The 24,071-nt window shown below is 47.4% G+C and overlaps 1 protein-coding gene across 1 annotated transcript in view; it reads right to left on the bottom strand.

The window, feature by feature from the left end:
• GABBR2 (gamma-aminobutyric acid type B receptor subunit 2) overlaps window positions 1-24,071 on the bottom strand; it is a 236,672-nt gene that overhangs the window by 146,565 nt on the left and 66,036 nt on the right. The window contains exons 5-6 of the mRNA XM_042963492.1: window positions 12,610-12,675; window positions 5,739-5,939 (exon numbers count right to left, since the gene is read on the bottom strand). Coding sequence (XP_042819426.1) covers window positions 5,739-5,939; window positions 12,610-12,675 — 267 coding nt within the window. The remainder of the gene's footprint in view (window positions 1-5,738; window positions 5,940-12,609; window positions 12,676-24,071) is intronic.

Genomic DNA, 24,071 nt, shown 5'->3' on the forward strand with positions numbered 1-24,071 from the left:
TGATCACTATCACTATGTCATTTGATTCAGCTGTATATAAAAGAAAAAAAATTATCAGTGACTTGGGCATAATTTTTTTTTTTCCTCATGTAAAAAAAATGTCCATGGGTAGGCAGTGCATGGTTGCTAGGGCAGCTCCACAGTGTAATCAGGGAGCCAGCTCCTATCTGTAGGCAACACCACCCGTGCTCGCTTTGGCAGCACATATACTAAAATTGTAGGCAACACCACCCTAGAATGAAGTTTCCTTCTCACAGTCACTTCTTGACCCAATGTGGCTGCTAGGTCTCTAGCCATCCCATCCATATCCAGCCAACACGCAGGAGAAGGGAAGCACTCCCGTTAAAGGAGACTTTCAGAAGTCCCACGTAACACTTCTACTTATATTCCATTGGCCAGACTTAGAATCCTGGCCATATCTAGCTACACGGGAAGCTGGGGAATGTCCCTTTTCAGCTAGGTGGCAACATTCCTACTTAAAAACCAGAGTTGTGTTAGTGAGGTGGACGGGGGTTGTGGATGTTGGTATGGACAACTAACCATCTTTCAGAGTCTCCCAGTTGGGAAGTGGTGGCACCAAAATTCAAATCTAGCCAGTGCCCTATTCCTTAAGACCCTCCATAGGTTACTACACCCTTCCCCCCACAGCCTGTGTTCCTCTGCTACACTACCTGTCCCCCATCGAAGTGAATTCCTAGGGAAGCAAAAGGGAAGAGGAGTTTCTTGGGGAAGGTGGGAAGCAGAGGCAGCAGCACTGTGAAGGATCACCTCCCTAGGGAGCATGCCTACTTTTCCACAGCCCCTTTCCTTCCTCCTCTCTAGAACCTAGAGTTTGCCTAAAAGTTCCACGTTCTTTGTCAGGAGCTCACACGGCAGTGATAATGAGATGGGTGAAGCTTTTTCTGGGTCACCAGCTCCAGTTGAGCACCCACTTGATTTGTGTTTCCTCCAGTTCTGCCATGTTGCGTCGACAGTCATGGGTGGTTGCAGAAGGTTCTTGCCAGAAAACATTACAAAACTCTTCCAAAGAATGAGCCTGTGCATTTGATGGGGGATTGGGGCCACCTCTGAGGTCCCCAGGGATTCCAGGGCTCTGGGAACATTTCCATCTGGTGCTTTGGTCCAGCTCTGTGCCTCAGCAGGCGGACAGGAAACATGTCCAGAGAGGTGGAGCCATCACCAGAGAAACCTAACTAGAGTTTTAAATGCTCACACTGGAAACAAACCTAACGGGACTTTGAAAAGTGAAAGCTGACAATGGAAATCATCGATGTCAAAGAGTCTTTAAGGGGGAGCAGAGTGGTAATGGGGAATCTCAGTGAGGAGAATAGGCCAGACAGTGGAGCCAAAGCAAGTGCCCAGAGACTGTCCTCACGAGGTTCTAGGAGACTGAGCTCCGGATGTGCTCAGGGAAGCACAAACATCTGCACTTGTCCCATCATTGGAAATTCCAGTAGGAGGAGAGTGATGAACGTGCTCTGGAGGCCCATGACCATGTTTTTCTTCCTTCCAGAACTCTCCTGGGTGCCGGTGAAAGAGTTGGGGATGTCCTGACACTGGCAACAGGTGTATGGAAGAGGGAACCTCAAAGAACATGTTCCAAGAGGGGCCACTGTTCTGCCTGATTCTGCAACTTTCTCTACTAGGAGTCACTTGGGGATTCCAAGATTTAACATTACAACCTGTCACACAGCTCACTGTAAGAACCCAGTACCATATTTACACAGAGCCAGAGAACTTAGCTGTGGAAGGACCCCTGCAGCTATTGGGTTCAAATCTCTCATTCTCAGTTGAGGAAACTGAGACTGGGGTGGGGGTGGGGTGACTAGCTATGGAGGCCGATTCATTGGTGAGAATGCCAGGATTGGTGCTAGATCTCCTGACCACCAGACCCACACTCTCCAGTTATGCCACCTATGAGAGGTGCCCCACTGAGACAGAGAGGGCTGATTTGGGTGCATTCTGTTCGAAGCCCGTTGCAAGTCTAGGCAGAGAGCATGGCAGAAGGGAAGGAGCCCTGGGTAGGGAATGAGCAGTCCTGGCTTCAGGTCCCGGGGCTGTCCCTGACCTGCTGGGTGACTGTACCAATTTCCTGGGGCTGCCATAACAAATTTCCACCAACAGGGTGGCTTGAAACAACAGAAGTTGTTTCTCTTCCAGTTCTGGAGGCCAGGAGTCTGAAACTAAGGGCTGATTCCCTCCAGAGGCTCTGCAGGAGAAAACGTTCCATGCATCTCTCCCAGATCCTGGCGGCTCCCAGCAATCCTTGGCACTCCTTTTCTTAAAGATGCATCATTCCAATCTCTGCCTGCACTGTCTCATGACCTTCTCCATGTGGCAAATCTCCCTCTGCCTTTCTCTTCTCAGGACATTCACCACTGGATTTAGGGTTTACCTGAATAGTCCAGGATGATCTCAAGATCCTTAAATCAATTACATCTGCAAAGATGTTTTTTCAAGTTAAGGTCACATTCACAGCTTCCAAGGGTTAGGACATGGACATACCTTTTTAGGGGCCGCTATTCAACCGACTACAAGGATCTTGGGTATGTCTCCTTAGCCTTTTCTGCCCCTTAGCTTCCCTAGTGAGAATGTCAAGAGCTCATTCACTTGGTTCTGCAAGTGTCTGCTTGTCTTCATGGACACTGATGGACCCCAATATCGGCATCAGCTCAGCAGCCTGTGTCAGGCTGACCACAGTCCCCAGCACTCACGTATAACACAAATCCAAATTCAGGAACCATTTCCCACCTCTCTAGACTTTCCTTTGACCGTAGACTCTTGGAGGTTAGTTGGGGAACTTGGCGGTGGTCAGACCACAAATAAGAATGTTTTATTCAACCACGGGCCCCACACCCCAAGGAGAGACGGTTCGACAAGGGCAAGCACGGAGGATGGACTAAGCACGGAAGGGGCTGGATCAACACAACCTGTTCAGGGCCGGGACCAGGGGGAGGCGAGCGAGGCGTAACACGGAAGAGGGAGCCAAATACCTCAATAATCAAGACCAATGACATTTGAAGGCAGTATTTTTAAAAATCAAAACAAACGCAAAAAAAAAAAAATCCACGAGGAACATCAGAATTTTAAATACAGACAAGATCCAGTGTTGCCATTGTGTGACCTAAATCACTTAGCTCACCCTAATCCCAGTCCTGGGAATCTTATCTTCATTTAAAATATTGATACTTTGTTCATCATGGATTTTTGTGTGTGTTAATTTTGAATTTTAAAAAATATTGCATTTTGATGAAAATACTTTTCATCTTGATTACTGAGGATTCAAGCATGGCTTTAAATTTTGCCCTTAGGTTCTGCGCTAGGCATGTGAATGCCAACTGGAGGGATTGGGGCTGTTTAGTTTGGGCAAGGGACATCTCTGGGGATATGGTCACCACAAGCTGGACCTGTGGGGGTCCTAGGAGACCATTGGAGGAAATTAAAGGAGAAGTAGCAATTCTTTGGCTACTGGAAGGATCTGAGAATCTGACAGGAGGCTGGTCTAGATGATCTATAGGGGAGGCCTCAACCTCTGCTTTCAAGAGGCAGATGCCCCAGGTTTTCCCGAATAATTTCAATCATCTTGTAACCTCAGGATAATGTAAGAAATGCTGTCTTAATTTTTTTTTTAATTTATTTAGTTTGAGAGAGAGAGAGAGAGAGAGAGAGAGAGAGAGCACATGCCAGGGAAGGGCAGAGAGAGAGAGAGGCAGAGAGAGAATCCCAAGAAGGCTCCATGTTGTCAGCACAGAGCCTAACTCAGGGCTTGAACCCATGAACCATGAGATCATGACCTGAGCCAAAACCGAGAGTTGTACGCTTAACCGACTGAGCCACCCCAGCACCTCAGAAATGCTGTCTCTTGCTTCAAACCTTAGAGACAGGGACTGGGTGTCCTGGAATTTTGGAAGCTCCCCATGCCAGGAGCCTGGCTCTGTTTTAATGGCACTAACTCCCTTCTGGGAGGCCTGTCAGTGAGTAACCCATACTGAGGGGTAAAGTGAACAGCCCCAGGAATAACCACAAAGTATTCCATTCCCAGGCAGAGTTATGGGGGTGAGGTCAGCCTCCTCACTAGCTCCAAATAAAAATATTAAAATGAAAAAAATTAAAGTCAGTGACCTGGAAGATGCTGTTTTATAGTCAGAGCATTCCCCCCAAGACACCACAAAAAATGATCTTCCCAAAATGCATTCCTGTGTACTGCTCACATTCGTGCATGGCTCACCCATCCTGCCACATCCATGCTGCTTAGAACGACATTCGAGGCCTTCTCATGGTGTCTTATGAACCTTAAGCGCCCTGGCTTCACAGCCCTCGTGTGTAACCATTTCTGTCTTTGGTCTCCTAAGTCCTCAGTTCAGTTATTGTGCTGCCTGCTTTCATGGAATCCTTTGCTTAGTCTTTGTATTTTCCTAATCTTATGTTATTTTGAGGTTGAGTCTAGAGTGTCCCTGGACTCAAGTCTCTGCTGATAAGCTACGAACTTTGACACCTTTAAAAATAACACTTGAAATAAAATGAGTTGTTTCTGTGCATTATTCAGCATCTCAAAGAACTTTCTATATGCTCATTGATTTTTGTATGAAAATATTTCTTCCAGCATTTTCTAGCTAGAGTGTTTTTCCAGCTTCCCTCAGGTGCCAGCATGATCTAAAGAGTTGTTTACAAAATGTGTCCTAATGATTTGCCATTTTTTTGAGAAATCAATAAATCATTCTTATAGAGTTGGCTCTGATTGAGATTAAATAATGGATAAAAAATTTATATATAAATGATTTTATATACATGTGTATATATATAACTTTGCCATGAAGTTTAATTCCTTCAGTGGAGCTGTGGTTGGGTGGAAAAATTAACAACCTGAGCTCAGAGAAGGCAGAAGAGAATTACACCCACTGTTGTTGTCAATTCTGGCTGGTGGTTAGAACTAACAGACAGATGTTACTATAGTCATTCACCAGGGCCACCATCACCTGATTCTTGATAACACCCTGATAGGTAATCACGGGGGAACTTCTGAAATACTCAGGAATGCCACATTACTGGCTCTCTCACAGCCCTCCAAGAGAAACAGGGAGGGGTTAGTAATGCCTGTGGGAACATGTGGAGACCCTGTCCAAGGTCCTGCTCCCAGTTATGACAGCAATGAAGGGCCAGGCACCGTGTCGGCCACCGTACCATGTGCCATCAGAGGACAGTATTTTTATTGCTACTCTATAGATGAGGAAACAGTGGCTTGGAGAACCCAAGCTCAAGGTCACACAGCTAGTAAGTGGCAAAACTGGGGCTCAAGCCAGTCTGGCCGGTCTATGGCACATGTTTCCCAAAGTCTACTTGAGGGGGTCTGTCCTCCCCTCGAGGCTGACAGGAGCATCAGTGAGCCTGAGAAATGACATTGCAGGTCAGAGGTACATGGAGTGAAACTCTGGCAGAGTGTGAAAGGCAGACTGCCTGTAGTTGGTGCTATAAAAATCACAACTCTATCGCTTACATAAACACTGTGTTTTGTGCTTGCAAAGCACCCATACCTTATCTGATCCTCACAGTTCCTTAGAGGGGCATGCAGTGGATGGCTGGCTATCCCCATTTAACAGGCTCGGAGAGGCCAAGTGATTTGCTCAGAGTCCCACAGCAAAGGCTAGAATAAGAACTGGGTACTTTGTGCCAACATCATCAGACAAGATGATCAAAAGAGATGGGCCTGAGGACTGAAATGGGCAGACCGCAGCACTGACCTTTCCTGAGATGGTCTTGATCTGCTTGGAGCTCAGGGGCTCGAAGTCCACGCCGATGTAGCCCTCCATGGCGGCAAGCAGATTCTTCCGGAGACAACGGGATGAGTTGGCTTCTGTGTGCACCTGCTCCCACCAGGAAGGCTCATACCAGCCTGGGATGATCCATTGGTATTTGCTACCATACATGTTCTCCTCATATGCCTGCAACAGATGGGTTGACCATGAAGGTACCAAGAGTCAAACATTTGTTCAAGGCTTTGTGCCCTGTGAGACAGGTGAAGAGGGCTCAGGCCTCCTCTTACCAGAGAATTTATTAATTTTTCTCCTTGTTATCTCTCAAGAGATCCAAGGTAGTTTACTGGAAACATATATAATAAAATAATAAACACTGAATAAAAATTTAAATATGAGGGCCTGGCCAAAGCCAGATGAGGACACTATAAGAAAACTATAGACTGATATCCCTGATGAATATAGTTCCAAAAATTCTCAACAAAACATTGGTAAACTGAATTTGAGAACACATTAAAAAGATTATACACTATGACCAAGTGGCATTTATCCCTGGGATCCAAGGATTGTTCAGCATTCACAAATCAATAAATGTAATATGTCACCTTATTGGAACTAAAGATAAAAATTATATGATCATTGCAATAGATACTCTTTGTGCACTGTGATGAGCTGTGCACATTTTATTTACTTATTTATTTTTGTAAGAAAGAGAGAGAGAGAGGGAGGGAGCACAAGTTGGGGAGGGCCAGAGAGGGAGTGAATCCCACGCAGGCTCCATATTACCAGTGCAAAGCCCAACATGGGGCTTGAACTCATGGACTGTGAGACCATGACCTGAGCTGAAGTTGGAGGCTTAACCGACTGAGCCACCCAGGCACCCCTGACCTGTGCACACTTTAAAACATGAACCTTAAATAATCCTGCAGTTCATTCCTGGAGAGCCATGAACACGTTGGGAAACAATTGATGTCACACCCCTCTGTGTCTCTTGGCCTACAGCAGAGGCCAGGAGAATGTGACAAGAAGAGATTGATTGCTTTGGACTCCAGGAAGGTTCTGGTTGCCCTTCATTAGGGTCTCGATGCCAAGCCAGGGTCCGCCCACGGCAAGTGGGTCAGAGCCCCTAAGAGCATCTGTACATTGGAGAAAAGTTACTGTCAAGTCTGAGAGTTAGAGGAGTGCTCCTCCATTCCTCCATCTGGGGAGGCAACTCTTTTGAACTCTCTTAATGCCTAAGAAAGCCTGTCCTGCAGTTCGGAGCCTCTCATTGGGGTACATGTGAATTAGAATGTTTGTTCCTTAACTTAAACTCAGATCTCATCTCCACAGCCTCTGCTCATTGGTACAGTAAAGGCTCTGGAGAGTAAACCGAAATCACTTAATGAAAAAGCCTTTCAACTCCCTCAAAGCAGTGATCACATTGCCTTTTCTCTAGACTTCTCTGATGATATGGGACTTTCGCTTCCCCAATTCTAGATGATATACTTCTCATAATGAATCCTCAGATCATAGTCATTTCTCCAGCAGCTACATTATAAATGTTGCCCCCATCACAATTGTAGAAAACATAGGCAGCCCTCATATCTCAATTATGTAATAAAATCCTGGCTCAACAAAGGCAGGCAATCTCCTGGGTTTCCCTCTGATGAATGGGGTTTAGTCCCGAGAAACTTTCTTTTAAAGAAAAGATAATCCCAGATTCTGTCTGGAGGCTAGACTTTTGAACAAAAGGCTCCTCATATTGATCCCAGGTCACTGTATTAATGGCAGAGTCTGTGAGACTTTACAACTCTCATCTTTTACTGAAAGGGAGGAACTCGCATATCTTGAGCCCCTGTTACATGCTTGGCCAATTACACACATGATCTTATTTTATTTTCAAAACAACCTATGAGGTGGTATTATTATTTCTATCATACAGATGAAGAAATTCAGGCTCAGAGATTGAAGAATTTGCCCAAACACATACAACTAAGTCAAGGGGACAAGATTCAAAGTCCACTTTTGGAAATTCCCCTCTTTTCTTAGCAAAATAAAGAAAACTTTTTGGGAGCTTTCTCAACCTTAAAAGGTGGAGGCAAAAAGACAGCCGCTCTTATTAGGAAGGTTAAAGAGGTTAAAGAGGTTAAAGGTTAAAGAGGAGTCAACAGATGCAGAACGAGGACGAGGGGAGCTCTACTCAGACACAGGCAGGTCTGCCTTCCTCTCTGAGGACAAAGACCTCGTGATAATTTAGAGGCAGCACAGAACAGGAAGTCAGAAGCCTCCCAGGGACCTGCCGTGACAGCTCTCTGACCTACCCTTGTCTCATTAGGAGCTGTTCCTTGCGAATGAATTTTCCAGAAAATAGAAGCTTAGTCCATCTGAAGGACGACACATCTTGTTTAGAACATGAGTCAGTCTGGATGAAGATAAACATTTTTCTACTGACCTTCTGTAACAAACAAAAAGGGAGACCACAGTCCAGCAACACTAGATTCTCTGCCACACACCAGCTGGGTAACTCTGGTGCACAACTCCTTGGGTCTCGGTTTTCCTATCTATAGCCTGTGGAAGGCAAAGCCTATCTCATTGGGTTGGTGTAAGAACTACATGAGATAATATGTGTGCCGTCTCCGACCAGCACTACATTCAGGAACATTTTAGGAACTCTTTCTTGTTCCCTTCTCCTTTCTGTAACGCATAGCTTTATTTTGAACACCAGTCACTGTTGTGGGCTGGGCACAGTAATGCTGCTGGGTCTAGGGTGTCACTCTTCATGGCCATCCAGTCCCTGTCCTCTCTGAACTTGCTGGTCTTAAACTGTTATGGCTTGGAACGAAGGGCACCTGGGCTGTTAAACATATGTGCAGAACAAAAGTAAATAGGCTTTGAGTGAGGGTCTAAGAGGGTTTCCTGCAAGGTAGGTGGACTGGTTTAAATACACCATCCACCATTGAAAGCAACTGAGGGGAAGGCTCCAGTCCTCCATTCTGACATTTCTGTCTTCAGAAGGGCTGCGGTTGTTATGCTCGTGAGCTGGGAGTAGCTGCTGGTGTGCTAGTCTGTCTCCTTTGTCAAAGGGACAATTTTTGTAGGGTGGGGTCCGCTCTTCCCTGGGTTCCCCACTGCTCAGCACAGTGGCTGGTGTGCACAGGGCACCCGATAAGTGGTTGTGGAGTCACTACAGGAACACCTTTCCGGTTTACACAGTCACCTCAGTTTTCACTTTCTCTGCCTTCGGTGGGAATGTGATCTCAGGACCTGTGGGCCACCAAAGATCCCTGCCACGTGGCAACAGGCAGTCCTGAGCTCACCTTCTTCCGTCTCATGGACCGCTTTGGTTCTTACTGGCTGCAGACAGGTAACCATGATGTGAATTATTTTAAAAAATCCAATTTTCCCTTCTTATAATGTTTCCTTTTGCCTCCTCCCCTCCCCATGCAAGAAGGACATTTCCCTTTTCATATTACAGTTCACAACAATGACAGTAATAAACCCTCACATTGGGAAGGCAGTTAACAGTTGGGATGATGGTCTCCCTTCCATGGCCTTATTTAGGCCTCTTGACAATCCTGTGAGACAGATGGGGCAGGGACTGCTGCTTCCATTTTAGAGGGGAGGCAGCTGGGGACCAGAGGTGTAAAGTGACCTGCCTGAGGTCACACAGCTGGTGGGGCTAAAACCAGAACCCAGGCGTGAGTGTTAGAGAATTTAGAATAGACCCTCGAGGGGGGAGGGAGAAGACAAAAGTGACAAGACCTGCTCAAGCTGTGCTAAGCCCAAATGAACACTTTGCCACAGGGCTATAAATAGCTTTGCCGGAGTCTGCTCTTCCCCTGGTGGCAGTTCCAGGCTCAAGAACACAGCAACATGCTGCAAAGTTTGCAAAGCGGCATTTGGATGGCAGAGATACGGTTGTATCCATCTGATCTGCACTCTGACCCCGACACAGGCAGGAAGGCTTTTTTGGGGTGAGGAGTGGGGTAGGGAGTCTCTGCTCTGAGCAGCCCCTCCCTCTGTCACCCACCCATAAGAAGACACTGAGCAGACTCTCTTCGGGATCTTCCAGACCTGCCAGAAGAATTGCTTCCTAACCAGATAAGGCTCCAAGCCCTGGAGGGCGGGTTCCATCTGAGGGTCTGACACTTGGAATAAACAGCCAACAAAAAAGCTCTACAGAATTCCTCAACAAAGCCACCTGCAGACCCTAAGATAAAGCCCATCTCAAAATACCCACCGTCCAATAAGAGGAAAGAGGAAAGTGGGACAAGAAGGTGGATGGTGTCCCATGCCATGTGGAAGGCAGGCAGCCTGGGGCTTTGGGTCAAGAGGCAGACAGCCACTCGGTCTGTTCTGGAGCGGAAACAATGGCTGGAAATGCCACTCAGGAAAGAATCCCAGTGCATGGCACGGAGAGAAATCACAGCCACACCTCCACTTGGGTTTGGCTCAAAGCAGAACATGAGGTCTGTCTGCAGTTTTTGGAGAAGGGAGATGGCCAGCGACCACTGTGGTGTCTTCATGGGTCATTTTTTATTAATTTATTTCTCCCGGAGTTATTACCCACCATGTGCCAGCTGTCTGAAAGGCCCTGGGGATACGGAGAAGGGTGGCGGGGATAAAATCCAGTTTCCTCCCCCAAAAGAGATTACATTCTCCAATACAGAGCATTATTTTCCTTTTCAAAACGGGCCATTTCTGGACCTCAGATGGTAATGCACAGGGTTTTATGAGTAAAGGTTTATGAGTAAAACTTGACAAGCAAGGTTTTGAAGTAAAAGGCATTAAATTAATTTGCTCCATTTTTTCAGTTTTTCTCATTGTTCTTCCTTAGATTTTCATATGGAAAGACCCCTTGTTACCTTTACCTGGAGCACAGAATGCTTAATACAATCTTGTAGAGACCATCTGAGAGTAAACTCACCAGCCCAACAATGGTCTATTCCATTCTCAGATGCCTGAGACTTTACATAGACAAACAAAAGAAGACTGCGGACATTTACTGAGGGCTCATCAGGCCCTGTGCCAAGTGTTTTTGCTCATCTAATCTTCACAACGATCCTATGAGACAGGTGCTTTATTATCCCCACTTTACAGATGAGAAAACTGAGGCTCCCAGAGTGTCAACAACAAGTCCAAATTCAGCACCCAAGCAGAAGACCGACTCCTGAGCTCTAAACTCTGTCCAGGGTCTCCAGAAATGTCAGCCTCGTGGCCTTTCCCTCCTCCCTGGTAAATCGGGAGATGATCAGGCAGGTTCTCATTTTGTTCTTGAGCCTTCAGGGTAAAATAGCTGTGTGACCGTGGCTTCAGGTCACTGCTCTCTCCTCACTCCTGGTGTGTTTTCGGTTCCTGCCTCTCTCCTGAAAGGTGCACCAGGAGCTGAGTAGGATACCCCAGGCAGTGTCTCTCTAGCAGACAGCTGAGGGGCCACCTTCCCTGAGTGTGGACATAGTGCCTGAGGTCCCCTTGGCTCCTGGCAGCTATGCTTACACTGGGGACTCACAGCAGCCTTGAGGTCAACCAAGACCCCAAAGTCTCTTTTGTTCTAAATGCACAGTACTCCTCAGCTATGCCTCTACACCACCATGGACATAGGCAGCTTGATTTGTGCTAATGTCACCTTCTAGTAGGACTATTAGATCTAATCTTCTTAGATTTAATCAAACATTCCATCCAGCCTGTTAGGGTTCTTTGCACCTTGGATCTGTCATCCAACATATTTCACAACTTCCAAAATTCCTACAAAGTCTGCTTTTTATAATCTCATTCAAGTTACTGACAAAAGATCAAAGAGAACAGAGGCCTAAGGCCCATCACAAGAGACTATACCTGGAATAGGCTCAGTCTAAGAGGAAGAGCTTATTGGGGAGATAACGACTCACAGGACTGGGCTCCCATTCTGTTGCTTCTTCTCTGACCTGGGGCAGGGGACGGGAGCCAGGGTATCAAAACCCAAAGATTTAGTTTCTGTGCTAGAATTCGTGCAAGTACTTAGGTTAAAACATCATACGGAAAAAAAGATGATTAGATTGGGAATCAGGTGGGGTGCCTGGGTGGCTCAGTTGGTTGAGCGTCCGACTTCATGATCTCATAGTCCATGAGTTCAAGCCCTGCATTGGGCTCTGTGCTGACAGCTCAGAGCCTGGAACCTGCTTCGGATTCTGTCTCTGTCTCTGTCTCTCTCTCTCTGCCCCTCCCCTGCTTGTGCACTCTTCTCAAATATAAATAAACATTAAAAAAAAAAGACTTTTAGATTGGGGGATCAGGTGAAGGGGATGGAGCCTTGGCTCTGCCACAAACTGGGCCTTTATTCCCTCATCTGTAAAGTGGGATAATGATAGTTGTTTCACATGGTTATTGAGAAGATTAAATGAGATAAGGCATTTAATAAAACTACTTTGTGTAGCCTATCACACACCAGACAATTGTAAAGAATTCAGGGGTAGGTACTGAACAGTTGAGAGATTATTCTAAACTTAGGCTCTGAGCCCTGTTCCAGGGCTGGGAGGGGGTCCGAGGCACCTCACCCTCGAGTTCTGGCCTCTCGGCGGGAGAGGCTGTGCCGTAGAGCAGGCCTCCATCAAGTGTGGGTGAGTAGATGGGCAGAGAATTAGCCGACAGGGCTTAGACCAGGAATTAGCCAGTAGGTTTGGTCAACCGAGGTCCCTAGTTCCTCCCAGGACTGTACTGTTCTGAGCCCCGGAGGCTTAGCTCCCCGCAAAGAGGAAAGCGCAGTGAAAATAACACTTCTGCTTCCAACAACCGCTTCCAGTCCTATATTCCGCTCAGACCAGGCAGTCAGAACGAGTCTGAGAAAAAGCTTCGTGAAACCCCCCCAAAGACACAGTGCCGTGGCCAAAGTTTTACTTACACAACAGAACACTTTTGCTGCCATATTCTGGTCAAACTGGCCGAGGATGATCCTCACGTCATTGCCCTGCGGACAGAAGGACATGTAAGTGAAGCAGAGTGGATGACAGGCACACCAGGGGGCTTGAGGCCTCGAGCATGGAACGTTCTTGCACCCCCGGCTCTGCGGCCAAGAACTCTGCCCTCTCGTCCCACCCCAGCCTGGATACTCTGGTCCTCTCTGGGGCCAGCTTCCCCTTGGCTCTTGGTGCCGCCCTCCCTGGCCTCAGGGACATGCCCTGAGACAAGTCTGCACAGGCTGGTGGCTCTGAGGGGTTTTGGCAGCATCCCTGATCTCCTTCCCCAAGGGCAGGCAAACCCTGCAGGGCACTGAGACAGAGTCTATTCTCCTTCCTCATACACGGAATATGACATCCAGGAAAACTGAAGCCAGAGGAGAGAAAGGAGCTTCAAGGTCCCCGGGGGAGTTGATGGCAGAAATAGGGCTGCAGCATCCCCCCACCCTCACTCCAGTATTTTAGACTTTTCTATACCTTCCTGGAACCCACGAAGCTTCCCAATTAAGAAGTGCCAGAGTCTCTTTGAGTTCTGAGCTTTGTTCAAATCTCAGCTCCACCAACAAGCCTCAGGGTATCTCAGGCCACTCCTTTTTCCATCTTAGTCTTAATTTCCTCACCTGTAAAATGGGGATAATGCCAGGGCCTAATTCCAGGGTTGCTGGGAGAATTAAATGAGATGATCCTCAAACTGCTTCACACAGTTCCTGGCACATAGTGAGTGCCCAGTAAGTGCTAGCTAGTGTTAGGATTTTATAACCTCCTCCCAACCCGTCTTTAACTCCAAGAAAAACTTATATTTGAAAACTCTGTAAATGGGATTGCACTTATTATCTCTGTGTGTATTGAACAGCAGCTCCTGCGACTCATTTATTCATTCAACAAACAGTTACTGGGCTTTTGCCTGAGGCTCCGTCCTGGGTTAGGGTTGCCATGTGGGACAGGGATCCAGGCAGGGCCCTGCTCTGTAGAGAACAGGTTAAAGGTGGATGTGGCAGGCAGCATCCAGCCCAGCCCTGGCCCTCCGGCCTGCACCCCACCCCAGTCACTCCCTGCCCTCCACCCTGAGGCTCAGCCTTGCAGGTGGTGCTGCCTTCCCGCCTTGCATCCCATCCTCTCCAGCAGGCCTCAAGGCCCTTTGATGCATAAAGAAGAGAAACATGCCTTTAAAGATCAGTTTTTAGCATCTTTCAAAATTGGAAAGTGCTGACTGGGAGGCCATTTTACTCATCATGTACTTTAGCAAAATAAAAAAGGCTTGGATTCTAAAATCATCCTTCGTTTGCAAGCAAGAATGGAAAGAAGAGGGGGGAAAAAAAACGCTGCTCTGAAAGGACTTTAAAAGATCGTTAACAGAGCAGTTGAAGGAAGGCAAGCCTTTGTCATCACCATGTCTGCAAGGCTATAAAAAGTCCTAAACTGCTTCCGTTCTATGGACATGCTCCCAGGCACACTGCAGGGTTTTTCTGCTTGTTTGTTGAAATCTTTTAGCCTTTTTTGCTGCTAATAGTATTCAGCCAGCCAGCCAGCAAACACTTATTGAGCATCTACTTTGTGCCAAGCTCTGTGTTGCTAAACATGGTATAGAAGAAATAGTTTATTGGATTTTAGAGGTAGAGAGACCTTAGTTCAAATCCCAGCTCCACCACTGACCAGCTGTGTGACCCTGAGTCTAAATCCCCTAGAGCCTCAATTCTCTCATTTTCAAAAGAGGGCTAATCCTACCTACGTTGCCGGGTGGCCGGAGGATGCATGCTAATGAAACCCACTCATTAGCTTCCATGATGCTTCCTCCTGGCTCATTCCTACCTCCTGGTCCTTCCTTCTCAGACTCTGAATCAGCTCATCATCTTTCTGCCAGTCCCTGACTGCTGGTGTTCCACACAGTTGTGCCCTTAGCTCCATGCCCTCAGTACTCTCCTTGGGCAGCCTCATTCACGGCCCCAGCCGCAACTGCCCACTGTGTGCTGTGGAGGCCCGACCACTCTCCCCAGCCCTGACCTTTCTCCAGCTGCTTGCTGGAGCCCTCCACTCGGATTCTCCCAAGTACCTCAAGTTCAGCACATCCCAAGCTGAATGCATCATCTTTCCCAATGAGCCCTTTCCCCGTCCCATGTTGTCCATCTTTGAGAACTGTGTCACCACCCTCCCACCCACCAGGTTCACTCGCCTCTATCTAAGCCATAACCAGGACCCGCTGGCTACCTGCTCACCAGTGCCACGTCAGCCCCGTCCCTGCAGCCCCACCCCGCTGGGTTGGCCACCGTCATTCCCAACTCACTGAACTACAACTGCCTCCTGGTTGGGTCCCCACCCTTAGTCCTGCCCCATCTACCCCGGTCTCCATAGAGCAAACAAAGGAATCATTCCAAAATTCAAATGTGGTCACATAAAACCTTTCCCTGAGCTTTACAGGTCAGCTCTGAGCTCCGTAATAGAACATTCGAGATGATTTATCAGCCGATTACTGCTCACGTCTCGTCTCAAATCACACTGTTCTCCCCATTCTTCCAGGGTATCAGAACGAGAGCTGCCTGCGGTTGTCTACAACAGCTCTGCCATTCATGCATTCATTCATTCGTCCATTTCCCCACTCCAGCCCCTTTCTTTCTGCAAGCTCATCCGTCTCAAATGCCCTTCCCCCTCCCCCCACTCCTTTGCCTGGAGAGCTGCTGCTCACCCTTCATGCTTTAGCTCAGGCACCTCTACTCCAAGAAGCCATCTTTGTCCCATTAGGCTTGGTGGTCATTTGCTCCTCTGTGGGCCCAGAGCACTCTGTGCGGCCCTCTGTCATGGCACAAGTCCACTTGCTTGTCTGTCTTCCCCACTGGACTGAGGGTAACTTGATTCATCTCTGGGTCCCCAGCTGAGGGGGATGGGGCACGCCACATATATCAATAAAAATAGGTGTTGGATGCATGATTAAGTGGGTGAATGCTATCTGAGCTACCAAGCACAATGGCTGGCCTGCATTCCTTATTCAGTGACTGCTATGATCACCACCGAACTAATATCCTGCTAGCCTAGGGCCTCAGCATGATCGGGGTCACCACATCTTCATGGTTGACCACCTGACCACCTACCTGCCGATAGATAAATAACAAGCTCTACTACTTATGGACCATTTAGTGTCTCTGTTGCCATGACAACCAAGTTGCATGGACCAGTTGGTTCTGTGCTCCTGGACTGTTAGTACTGGATGGAACCAAGGGATCACTGATCTAGTGAGCCCCTTCCTAGAGAGACAAAAGGCTTCCCCCAAGACTGCATGGCGCCCCGCACCCACTGCTCTCACCTTGGTCGCCCTCCGATGGTCAGAGAAAGATCCTAGCCAGAACCAGGTGGTGCCTGCTGCAGGGAGCTATTCACACCCACTCTGATCCTAGCCAGTAAGAGGTGGCAAGATCCTGTAGTGCCTGGGAGGGATGAGCCAGCACCCAGTGCAGCTGAAGCCTGGAATCCCAGGGTGGGCAGTGGACAAAGGGAGATGCAAGTGGCCAGGGGTCCTTAGCAGGAGCCTTGAAAACAGTCGAAAGAGGTTGAAGGGCTTCTCAAAATGGGATATGTGTACTCCCGGAGCATGAGGACTTTTCTTGAGAATATGAAAAGCACGGGTATACCTGGTTTTCCTTTCCAGAGCAGCAATTAATTGGAAGATGCAGGGCTGAGGGGAAATGTTTCAGCGTTCAGGAGTCTTAAAAATTTTTAACACATGCCTGCTCTCACAAAAGTTCTAGAATCACGCTGTTCGGTGTTACATAACTTGTATCTCTTCCTGAGAATCCGGAAAGTAGAAAGACAAATTTTGCCTTGGCAGTGGTCCCTGCATCTGGCCACGCCTCCCACCTCCCTGCCAGGGGTGGAAGCACACTCTCCTTTGTGGTGGGAAGGACTTTGGGGCAGAATGAGGAGTACCAGGGGGGTACAGGAGGAGAGCTGTGAATGCCCCTGGTCATCAGAGGGACAGAACAGAGTTGTGACGGTGCAGAGAACCCAGAATGTGACAGAGGGCAGGGTCCAAAAATCCTGTGCCTTCCCACACACTCTTGATTCTGCAGGGGACCACCAGGGGTGAAAGGTGACATGAGGTGGGACAAAGGACAACTTGTGCTCAAACGGTTAGATCTAAGGTTGGAGACCATATGGAGGCCTATGTTCACACAAGAGGCCTCGCCTACGGGGAAGGGGCAAAAATGGAAGGAAACAGCGACAGGGTGGGAGGTCTGGGGAGGGGTACTCAGCCCAAACCTTGGATGGATTTCCTTTCCTCCTTCCTGGGTCCTTCTCATCTGTTGTCTAGAGTCTCTTTGTCTCTGGGACCCTAAAATCACACACACACACACACACACACACACCCCACATAAGAAGGAAATCCCAATTCAAAGACCTTGTGTATGACAATAATTTCTATATATATATAAAAAGAAGGCAAATAAAGGGGGAGTTTTAATAAAAGATTTTTTAAATGAGAAGAAAAAAAGAAACTAATATAACCTTGTATGTCAACTGTACTTCAATAAAAAAGGAAATTTATGTACAGAGAATAACAAAACAAAGAGCTTGTATATAACCTCCAGTTTGCAGGGGATTCTAGCAAAATAAAAATCAAGGACAATTCCTAAGTGCTTTTCTAACCATGGTACTAAGCAGTCATCAGCCCCACCCAAGGAGAGAGCCGTTATTATTATGTCCACTCCGGAAAGTTTCATGAGTGAGCTGAAACTTTTCTGAGGGTGGCAGACACTGCTGGCCCTCCTGGATACTCCCTCCCCACTTCCCCCCAGCCCCTCCCCCCCTCCCCACCCCCCCCCACCCTCCCCACCCCCCCCCCACCCCCCCACCCCCACCCCGCAGCCAACCAGGACTGTTGCATCCATCCTGTGCAGGGTGGGCGGCTTACAGCTTACAGCTCACTTTCACTGGCTTCTCTGGAGAACTGCCCCCAGCTACAGAGAACTTCCTGGCCCTAAAGGCCACGCTGGGTGCCACATTCTGCAGCACCCAGTGACCCGACTGAGGTCTCGGAAAGGTGGGACCAGCTGTGTGGTCCAGACACCCCGGGGGGGCCAGGCTAACATGGTCTCCAGCCAAGACAGCATTCTGGCCCAGCTCCCCTCTTGCCTTACCCTGCCTCCCTCCCTTCTCCTGAGCGTGCTCTCATAAAGCTCTTTCACCAGAACCTCGGGCTCTGTTTCTAGGGAGTTCAACCTAAGGCACCAGGTCACACAGGTAGGCAGTGGTGGTGCCGGCCTCCACCCCGGCTGGGCCCAGCCCCAGAGCCTGAGCACTTGACCACTGCCCCTATATATATTCTCCCAGGCTGAGCAAACATCCAGTCTGCAGCAACAACTCACAGAGGAAAGTCCCGCAGGCTTCCGTGTGGAGGCACTGGAACAGCAGATGTGATCCTGAGGCGTTAAAATAGCTGGTGTACATTTAAAACAGCAGGAAAGCAGAAGGCCACCCCATCCTGCCTTCCCCGTGTCAGGTCCCGCTGGAAAGGCAAGGTCGACCCGGACACTGGGTTGTCTGGCATCTCCTGCCGCCTGTGCACCTGTCTTGGCCCACATGTGATCGCTTCCTGGTTTCTCAGGTGCCCAGCCCCACAGACCCACTGGGCTGCCGAAAAATCAGATGAAACTGTGTACAAAAGTTGTGGAAAGGGAGGAGGTATGACAAGCCCCAGGGCGGTCAAACTTTTAGAGGCTGGCCGTGGTGGGGCTGGGAGGTGGCTTGACTGGGGCCAGTGGGCACTGAGGAAGGGGCCAGGGACTCAGGCCACTCTCGCCCCCTGACTCTGGCTGTGAGACCTGGGATGAGTCCAGCAGGGTTAGCCTAGATGCTTCCCAAAGTCCCTCCTGGCCCTGACACACTGATTCCATACCTGGAATGAGTACTTTTATTTAGCTCAAGTTAAGTTTTTCTTAGACCCTTTTTTTCCCTCACCAGAGAAATGTCCTTAAAGGCAGAGAAGCAAGAGATATATATTCTTGTTGTTGTTACAACAATCTTTTTATTCTGATTAGCCCTCCTGTTTATTTTTCATTTTTATCTATCTACCTAGGTGATTATGGTTGACACACAATGTTATATTAGTTTCAGGTGTACAACACAGTGATTCAACAAGGCTGTACCTTAGGGAGACATATACTCTTAAAGAAGAGAGCAAAGAGGGAATAGCCCATAGCAGCCCACTGGGAAAGCATGCCATTTCTGGAAAGTTTATTATTTTGAAAATTCACATACATTTAGCATTCCAATAACATACCTATGTTTATCTCAAGATAAAAATAATGCGTTTCTCCCCATGTTTCTGAGGAAAACTGGCCTGCTGGAATGTACCACGTTTATTCTGTAGCTCTGCATCCCCTCGGGGTGCCTATATGAACTCTACTTTCCGGGAGCCAAGCAGCATTCTGGCCTATAGGGTGTGGGGAGGGGGGACTTCCCACTAGGTCTCTCTCATGAAGCACGGGGGGCAGCAGTCCACCCGAAAGTCTGTTTTTGTGGTCCTCCTATGATAGGCAGACAAATGGTCCCCCCAAAGTGTCCATTTCCTAATCTCCAGAACCTACAGGTATGGTCTGTGACATGCAAGGGGGAGTTAATGTTGCAGATGGCATTAAGGTTGCTAATCGGCTGGTTTATAAATTAGGGAGATTTTCCTGGAATCAGAACCCTGAATGATAGGCTAGAGGCTACTCCGGGGAAGGTAGAGAAAGCAAACAAAATGAACAGAGCAGGACAGTGGAAGCCTGGCGCTCTCCCCCTCACAGCCCAACGCTTCAGAGCCAGCACCATGGAAATACCCAGGGGCAGACTCCGGGCCCCCGCCCAGTCCTGCCTGGCAACAGTTAACTTTAAAGCCCCATGTTCGGAACAGGACTGGAAGGAGCTTAAAGGCCTCGGGACTCCATCACACAGAGATGGTTTTTCTTGACTTTCTTTAGGCGAACTTTGGTACATATCTGCTAAATCAGCCTGATTAATTTCATTATTTGGTTCCTCTGTGTTCTTGCTTATTTTTGCCTGGGTGATCTGTCCAAGACTGAGAGAATGTTATGGCTCCCAATGCTATTGTGTTTCTGTCAATTCTCCTTTGTATTTTAACAGGCTTTTCTTTATATATTTCAGTGAGATGTAATTTAGAGCAATAATGGTCCATGATTGTGTTATTCTCATGGTGAATTGTACCCCTATCTATAGAGAATGACTCTCCTTAATCCTGTTTAATGCCTGTACCTTGAATTCCCTTTGGGTCTCAAATGAACACTGGGGTTCTTGCTTCGGTTGGGTTTGCCTGACCTATCTTTGGCTGGTCTTTTACCTTTGACCTTTCTGTGTCACTTTCTCTGTTGTCAACAGCTATAGTTAGTCCTTCAAAAATACAGTTCTCTGTCTTTGCCTTTTGATAGGGAGTTTGACCTCTTTGAATTTACGGTCAGAAGGACTGTATTTGGTCTACAATTATATGTTATGCTTTCTGGTTTTCACATTTTCTTTCTGTTTTTCAGTATGTGGACTAGGTTTTCCCTGCTTCCCTTTTCTGTGCTTCAGAAGCTTTGGGTTCTATTTGCATTATAGTATATTTACCATCAAGTTATTCAAAGCCTTCTTTAGCTTGTATGTTTCTCCTTAGGAAACTCATGAACAAAATGGTCTCTATTGAGTCCCTCTGCTACTTAAGACCAGGAGGTTACCACCCATATTTTTTACTTGCCCACTTCTTTGGTTACGTTAATGGAATATGGATTTTAACATCTCAATTATTATTACCAGATGTATTTTTGCACTCTATGTATATGTACGTTTGCTTTCAAAATGAACTTTTGCATCTATATACCATTTAAAAAATTTTTTTTATGTTTATTTATTCTTGAGAGAGAGGGAGAGACAGAGAGTGAACGGGGAGGGGCAGAGAGAGAGGGAGACACAGAATCCGAAGCAGGCTCCAGGCTCTGAGCCGTCAGCACAGCGCCCAATGCAGGACTCGAACTCACAAACCGTGAGATCATGACCTGAGCCGAAGTCGGACACTCAGCCGACTGAGCCACCCAGGCGTCCCAGCATCTGTATACCATTTTAGGACAATTATTTAGACTCAGCTCTCTGTCTATGGGTTCTGGTGGCCCCTGATCAGCAGTTTCTGCCATGACCTCAGCTATGAAGTTTGCCATTGTTCTTGGCTGGCTGACGTAGGACTTCAAGGATTAACTTTGAGAAAGGCACCTGGCTGGTATGCCACATGAGCTACACACATGGGAGAATGTCTCCCAGCTGCTCCATTGTCTCTGGGATTGAACGCTGCAGAGGAGCTGAGGTGGCCTGGTTTTTGCACCTTTGTGGGAAATTCGTTTTCTTCTGGCCTAGATACTTGTAGATTTCCCCCTTTATATTTGTACTTCAAAGCTTTTGCTAAAATGTGTGTTGGTATGACTCTCTTTTCACCAATTCTGCTAGAATGTGGGAAGGCCAGCTAGACGCACATACAGTGTGCACATTGTACATTTCCTCATGATATTGTTGATATGGTACTTCAAAAATGGTTGACTATTAGCAATTTTGTCAATCCAATCTAGTAGGACCCTCCTGAGCCCCCTTAAATTTGTCTTCTGTTTAGAAAACAAACTTCTTATTTGAGAATAGTTTTAGAAAGATAACAAAGATAGAAGGTTCTCATATGTTCCTCACCCAGGTTCCCCTATTATTAATATTTTATGTTCGTGGGGCACATTGTTATGATTAATAAACCAATATTGATTATTATTAGCTAAAGCCCATACTTTAATCAGATTTCCTTAGTTGTTTTTTTTTTTTTTTTTTCTCTAATGTCCTTGCTCTATCCCTGGATTGCATCCAGGATAACACATTATATTTAGTTGTCATGTCTCCATAGGCTCCTTTTGGCTCAGACATTCCTTATTTCTGAAGACCTAGACAGTTTTGAGGAGTGTTTTGGGAAATGGCTTCCACTAGAATTTGCCTGATGTTTTTCTCATGGTTAGGCTTAGGGCATGGGTTTGGGGAAGGAAGACCCACCGAGGTAAATTGCCCTTCTCATTTCCTCATATCAAGGGTGTATCCTATCACCGTGACTTACTGCTATTGATGTTGACCTCGGTCACCCAGCTGAGGTCGTGTTTATTAGATTTTTCCATCATCAAGCCACTCTTCTCCCTGCTTTCTACAGTGGACTCTTTGGAAAGAAATCACTTAAGAAGCGGGTCATTCTGCTCTACCTCCATGAACCTGAAATATCTACGTAAATTATTTGGAATTCTTCTGTATAAGATATTTGCCTGATCTTTCCCATTTATTTATTCAATCATTCACAGCAGTATGGACACATGGATATTTATTTTATACTTTGGGTTTTAATCCAATACTATTTTATTTTATTGCTGAAATTGTCCCAGCGTTGGCCACTGGGAGCCCTTGCACTCAGCCGCACTCCTTTACTTTCTGGCACTAGAAGATGTTCCAGGATCATCGTGCATATTTCATGCCCCAGTCCTAGAATCAGCCATTTTCCCAAGGAGTCCTGGTTCCTTTTCCTACAGAATGGTATTAGAAACCAAGTCCGAGTGCTAGGTGCACTCACTGCTAGTGTGGAGCCTGTTTTGTTTTGATTTTTGTTCTGTTTCATCTGTCCTGGTTTTCCCTTAGGATCTCCCTTTCCAGTGTCCATAACTATTCTCCCTTCCCTCATTAGATTGATTGCTCTCACCATTTCCTCTGAATTCTGGGAAATATCTCAAGTTTGTCCTTCATACTATTGATCTTTATTTTTCTTGGCACGAACTCTGCTCTCTAATACCTCCAATGCAGATTTTAATTCTGCTATTTGGTATTTAGTTTTCTCCCTTGTCCTCTGAACATCCTTCTCTATCTTATCCCACAGTAAACCAGAGATTTGCTTTTTCTCCGAGCTTTCCAGAAGTTACTTTACTCTATTCCTGAGTATTCCTTTACTCAGTACTCTATTCCTTTACTCTATTCTATCCTTGTGTTCTCTGTTGGCTTTGTCTGTCCAGACTTGGTATTTTATTTACACACACTCAAATTAATTTGATTCTGGGTGATGGGGAACAAAACAGTGAGCACAACAGACAGAAACTGTTGCCTCCTAGAGCTTATGTTCCAGCGGGAGGAGACAGATGATAAAACGACTAGGCAAAATGAATGGTAGGTCAGATGTTGTGATGGGTTGAATTGTGGCCCCCAAAGATATGTTGAATCCCCAATACCTTGGAACGTGACCTTCTCTGCAGATGTAATTAGTTAAGATGAGGTCATGTTGGAGTAGGGTAGACGTGTAATCCAACACGACTAACGTCCTAATAAGAAGACGATGTGAAAGGAAAGGGGAACATGCCATATGAAGCAGAGACTACAGTTAACGCAGCTGCAGGACAGGGGACACCAAGGCTTGCTGGCAATACCAGAAGCGAAGAGAAAGGCACGGGATGGCCCCACGACCTTCTAGACAGCATGGCCTTGCCGACACCTTGACCTTGAACTTCCAGCCTCCGGAATGTGGGAGAATACATTTCTGTTTGCTTTAAGCCACCTAGTTTGTGGTACTTTGTTACAGCAGCCCTTGGAAACGAATACAGGCGTCTGTCAGTGAAATGGAGAAAATCAACAGAAAGTAGACAAGGATTTAACTTCTAAATGAAGCATGCAAGGAAGGCCTCTGGAAAAAGCGAACAACTGGGCAAAGACGAGAAGAAGGCTGGAGAAGGAGTCATGCAGGTCTGTGGGGGAAGAGCGCTTCCCCCAGAAGGACTCCTTTGCCAACAGACAGACTGGGCTCTGCACCCCTCCCTCCCCCAGCTTATGTGATGTTGTCATCCTTTCTGGCAGCAGCTGTGCGGGGCGGTGGAGAGACCTGGGCCGCCTAGTCGTCCAGACCCAGGCTTCAATCCAACCCACCGCTTTCCAGCTGGGCGACTCGGGGCGATCCTTAACCTCTTTGAGCCTCGTGTTCCTCATCTGAGATACCGGGATGCAAAAACTATCTGTCCGAGGGCTCTGGGGAGGGCCGAATGAGCCAGCGGAGGTCAAGGGCTCTGCATTGGCACCTGGCTCTCCGCCAGGGCCCCGGACAGGTGGGCTGCTATTTCCATCATCGGTAATGTCACTCCTACCTCTGGCGGAGCTGGTTGGTCAACGAGCAGAGCACCCAGTTCCTTCCCTAATTTCTCTGCAGACTTTCAACTAGTGCCTCTGCTCTACACACAAAGACTCTTTAAACTTTAAAGCCCAAAGAACTCTGCTGGGCCTCTGAGGCACAGGAAGCTATTTCAAGTGCCCACCCTGGGGAGACGCTGCCCTGTGTGGCAGAACATCATCACAGCATCGGGCCCACCTGGCTGTTCCCTGCCGAGCAGGCACTGTACCACTC

This window comes from Panthera tigris, chromosome D4, assembly GCF_018350195.1.
Source record: "Panthera tigris isolate Pti1 chromosome D4, P.tigris_Pti1_mat1.1, whole genome shotgun sequence".
Taxonomy (NCBI): domain Eukaryota; kingdom Metazoa; phylum Chordata; class Mammalia; order Carnivora; family Felidae; genus Panthera; species Panthera tigris.